The sequence below is a fragment of the Oculina patagonica genome, chromosome 14 (assembly GCF_052425735.1).
Source record: "Oculina patagonica isolate OP01 chromosome 14, crgOcupat, whole genome shotgun sequence".
NCBI lineage: Eukaryota > Metazoa > Cnidaria > Anthozoa > Scleractinia > Oculinidae > Oculina > Oculina patagonica.
In genome coordinates, this window is record NC_135771.1 from 2,789,256 (window position 1) to 2,794,133 (window position 4,878).

At 39.0% G+C, this 4,878-nt stretch overlaps 1 protein-coding gene across 1 annotated transcript; it reads left to right on the forward strand.

The window, feature by feature from the left end:
* Positions 1–2,769: 2,769 nt before the first annotated feature.
* Positions 2,770–4,174, forward strand: LOC144638528 (neuropeptide FF receptor 2-like). Its single transcript, XM_078497720.1, has one exon. It carries the CDS (start codon positions 2,930–2,932, stop codon positions 4,016–4,018), a length of 1,089 nt encoding a protein of 362 aa, XP_078353846.1. The 5' UTR covers positions 2,770–2,929; the 3' UTR covers positions 4,019–4,174.
* The last annotated feature ends 704 nt before the right edge of the window (positions 4,175–4,878 follow it).

Here is a 4,878-nt window from a genome sequence, read left to right on the forward strand (position 1 = left end):
GAAGGAAATTATGTAGGCGTCTGCACGCAGGCTAGTTTGCAATTGAACCATAATTTTTCGCTGTTTTCTCGCTATACTAAACGTAATTGTCTTTAATACTTAAATACAGAAAAAAAATTAGGTAAAGTTTGTTTAAATTTCGGAAATTCGGGAGCTGCTAGATGGATTCGTGCCATACCCAAGTCTTTCTCGCTGCGCAAATGACAAAATACAATGCATGAAAAGTGATTTCCGAGTAGTAGTTTGTACTCTTCACGAACCTCGTCATTTACAGACCAACATTGTGATCTCCGGACGTGCAAATTATACCATTTGAATGCGTTTCCGGGGGTTCTCGTTACAATACTACTTGTGAAATAATAAAAAAGGACTTTTTTAGGAAACATCTTAAAAGAAAGGAACACCGTCAACCAATCTCCTCTTGCACGCCTCTGTTGGGTCCTGTTGTCACTGACTGTTACTCAAATGACGCCAAAAAAAAAAAACAAGATTCTATTTTCAAATTAAGGAGCTACTGAGCGTCAAAAACACCACGTGCAATCTGGTGAGGGACAAAAAATTGAAATGTTATTGATCGATAATTATGTTAGCTTCAGTTCACGTTTCTCGTATTCTCGTTCCGCGTTAATCTCGTACCCAGATCTTCTCAACGAAGTGAGTAAACATCTGGGCCGGTACGAGATTAAACTTGCGGATCTGGAAACGAGTGTGCATTTCCCGCAGATTATCACATGTCTAGTTCAAACCTCTCTCTGCTCTATGTTTTACATCTCCTTCCCAGAGCCCCTGCCGGGACGCGGACAACTGGGGGGAAAACGAACGAAGAATATTTTAAAATTTTGTTTACAGTGGATGTGTCAAACCTGTGTGATTGTTAAGGAAACGGTCTCAAATGGCTGGACCAGTGGCTTTCGGTTGCTCGTATTTTTTTTTTTTATCCTAAGAAGTATGCTATAACGGGATTGGTTATAATTGGGGTCGAGATAAAAATAGCTTGACTTCTTTTGTTGGCAACCATGAAGAATTAAGGGGATCCTACACGCTACTCTATAAAAATTATCTGTAGTTTAGGATCACGCGATTAATTATGAATACAAAATTGTAATTTCCTTCAAAATATTTCCATGCAGTCAAGACAACACAGGGAAACCTGTTTATTCAATCAAGATAATCTAAACATTCGATTTAAACCTTTCAAAGAGGCCGGGCATGATGGCTAATTGCTTAAGAAAACTTCAGGCTAAATTCCCGGAATACTTACCCGTCTTTAGTTGATGAAACCTTTCCACAGCTCAATCGTTGTTTTAAGAGCTTCCGAAACATATATTTCGTTTAAAAAACCTTTGTTTTAAACCAACTTGGTTTAATTGTTGTAAAGAAAGCCTATCTCATGAAAATTAACGCTCAAAAGGGAACCCATTCCTAACCCAAAAACCCAATGAAAATACAATTAATAATCTCGACGTTATTAATTTAAAAGAAATCTTTGTTTATCGTTGTCCGGTTTAAATTGCTTTCCAAAACACATTTAAAAATAAAACCTTCATAGTAAGATCACACCATTGATCAGATTGTCTGCCGACCTTTGTGCTGGAGACTTTTTGTCCACAAAATGCGACTGAAAAACCTCTGGCGCCCAGGCTACTCGAATTTAGAGCCAAAATAAAACAGATTTTGTCTGAGACAGATTTCACTCAGCAACAAACATTGGAATATTGCCGAGAAATTTAAACAATATTAAAACTTGAGTAGAAACGACATTAAGCAATCGCAATTAATTTTAACAAGGTTATCATCGCGAGTGCCTTTGAGAGATCTAAATGCCGAAAAAGTGATTGGCTTATACGAAGTTTCATATTGAAAAACCGGAAAACTCACTAAGATAACGTCCGCAGGCTGAACTTGTAAAATTATATAGTTACCGTATTATCTCTTGCCAAGACCTGTAACCTATAAGCTTATTGTGTCAGGATGATTTCTTTATTCTTTTCAAGAAGTGAATGGGTTAAATGTCAATAAACGGCGCTCGTTTTCGCTTATGGAGACGTCAAATCCATAATCGGCCGCATACGTTTTGGCTTTGATTTTGCAATCATTAAAAACATCTTTCGGGCATTTTCTTCTGGAAAATTAAATTTGCCTATGCATTGAAACGGTTTCCAAAGCATATGCAATCAATATTGTAGATTTCACCTGCAATATTAAAACTTTAATTCATCACATACAAAAATAAAACAAAAAACAATGACAACATTGAAACTAGCAACCGGTCACTCGTGTCAAATTTTAATTAACGTCTTCAGATAAAATTATTTTGATGTATTTTGGTTTCCGCGGACAAGAGGTAGCGTAAACTAATCTGGCGTCAAAAACTAGTTATCGGTTTTAAGCGTCGGTGATAATAAAAAGAAATAAAGGGTCAACCTTAACTAAATATTGGCTAGGAATTGTTTTACATTTTTTTTTGGAAGGGCTTTTTCAGCGAATAAGCTTCGGTGTAAACAGAAATCAATGCTTACATGAGAGGTAATTATTTCTTATTTGTCATCACCAGGGTAAAAACAGCGGTGTTAACTCAGTGTATGAAACAGTAGAAGTTTGATATTCCTTTACGACATGTTTTACGCACGAACTGGTTCGAAAGTAAATTCAAAAGCGATCTGAAAGTGTCAATTTGTTTCAACGAGGCAAATTCACACGTCAATTTTTACCTTAAATCTGTCATTTATCGTTCATTTCCATTGGATTCTATTTGGCAATAGGATTGGGAACAACACATGGAATTGTCCCACGTCCTTGGACGCGAGTGATAGCAGAATACCGGATTTGTCAAGAGTTAAAACGCACGTCGCTTCATTCCGAATGAAACGAGTATAAAGTATAGACTCTGAAGACCGCCGCGCACCAATTTCAGTTCTGCACGTTCGCAATGAACAAGACATCAGCCAATAACACAGCGACAAGCTCTTTACAAACAAGCGTAAACCTTGCAGTTTTCTTCACTACGTTCTTCGTTGGACTCGCAGGAAATCTTCTAGTGGTGGTAATTATTATCAGAAGAAAGACACGAAAACGCATGAACGATTTTTTCGTGCTAAACCTCAGTGTATCCGATCTATGCCTGATCATTTTCTGTTTACCAGCGTTGATTTACGTGGAGTTGGTGGGGTACGTCGGCTCTCGGTTTTATTGCAAGTTCGTATGGCCCATGGTAACTGTGTCATACTGTTCTAGTATCTACACCATTACATCTATGGCTTGCTACCGGTGTAAAGTGCTTCTTCATCCTTTTGAGCTACCGCCTCGAAAGAAAACTGTCCTGTTGTGGATTTCCACAATATGGCTTCTGTCCTTCGTGATAGCAACACCACTGATAATCGTCTCGGAATTTCAAGAACATCTCCAAGGAAGCATTTGTTACGAGAATTGGCCGAGCATCAATTTTAAGCGAGGCTATACTGTTGCGCTGTTCATTTTGCAATATCTTTTACCCTTACTGACGATAGCCGTCGCCTATATACGAATCGGTATCGATTTAACCCGAACCAAAGTTCGTCGTGCGTCGGTAACGAGACGTGGCGAGGTTTCGGCTCAAGGAATTAGAGAGGAGAACATCAAGATTATAAAGGTTTTATTAACAATTGTTGTATTGTTTGCATTTTGTATGCTTCCTGTACACCTTGCGTGGATTTCGCTGGATTTTGGCGGCAAACGTGGGGCAGAAATAGCGGAGATCATTTTCAAATTTTCGGACATTCTGGCGATTTTACACAGTTGCCTAAATGCGGTCATTTACGGAGCTCTTACGAAACACTTGCGGCATGGATTTGTCAAGTTCATGTTTCGTCCGCTTTCCATTTGTTATGAATTTCCAAAAGATGAAACACGAGCCACTTCGCAGAGGAGGCGAACTAACGAGCCTACAGCAGAGGAAATGGAAACTTTCAATTTTGGCGGCAAAAGTGGATTTTGCCGCAAAACTGCTGTCTACCACCGTGGGTTTCAACCTCGTTCTTGAGAGAACGATTCTGCATGGTAACGAGGCTAGGCGAGACAATCCTTTGCTAAGACAAATTGATCGTTCGTTCTGTTGTACGTCTTGTATATTGTTGTCTTTAGATAAAACATTGACTGTTTTCAGTTTGCATGCCAAATCCAAACGCTCCAAAATTATTTCGGGGAATCGTACACCGTGTTTCGGCCAACTTCTTTTTTTCCAGACAATGAACTCAGCCCGATTTTCGTCAAGATCAGTTGCTAAGCAAAACACGAAGTATCACCGTGACGCCATACTGACGAAAAAGTTTACGGTGTCCTTACGACCGCTCCTGTGCTCTTCTGATTGGCTAAAGAGAATCGGAAACACTTCGGGTGTTTACGAAGCTGTGCGTTAGAGTGGTCCGGGTTTCAAAAAGGCACCTGCGTTATCAACAAGTATGGAACACTGCAAGTCACTTACTGAAAGTGTAATATTCTCAGAAATTTACAAAACCAACCACACCACCGAATACAAAGGAATATGCAAAAAAAGCACAAAAAGCCGAAACTCAACAACCGATTGAAAAAGAAAATATTTTGTTTTACCTTACTCACTTACCGTGGGTAGCAGATGTTATTCTAGCTTCAGTTTCACGAGAGAAAAACGTCTGGCAAGTTAAGTGGATTTTCTCTCGTTTTATTCATAAATTAAATAAAATTAATGCCCTACATCATCTACATTCATCAATTTACTGACGTATTTCGCGGTAGATCAAGTGTTCTCTGACAGTAAGCTAATACGTACGGGATAAATACGCCACTCGTCATGCGGCTGTGGAAACCATTTCCTCCAAAATTTTCTTTTTTTTGGGTGATATTTGACCAGGGTGTTTGATTGTA

Coding starts and splice junctions, on each gene's coding strand:
- LOC144638528 (XM_078497720.1), top strand. CDS start 2,930: ATGAACAAGACATCAGCCAATAACACAGCGACAAGCTCTTTACAAACA.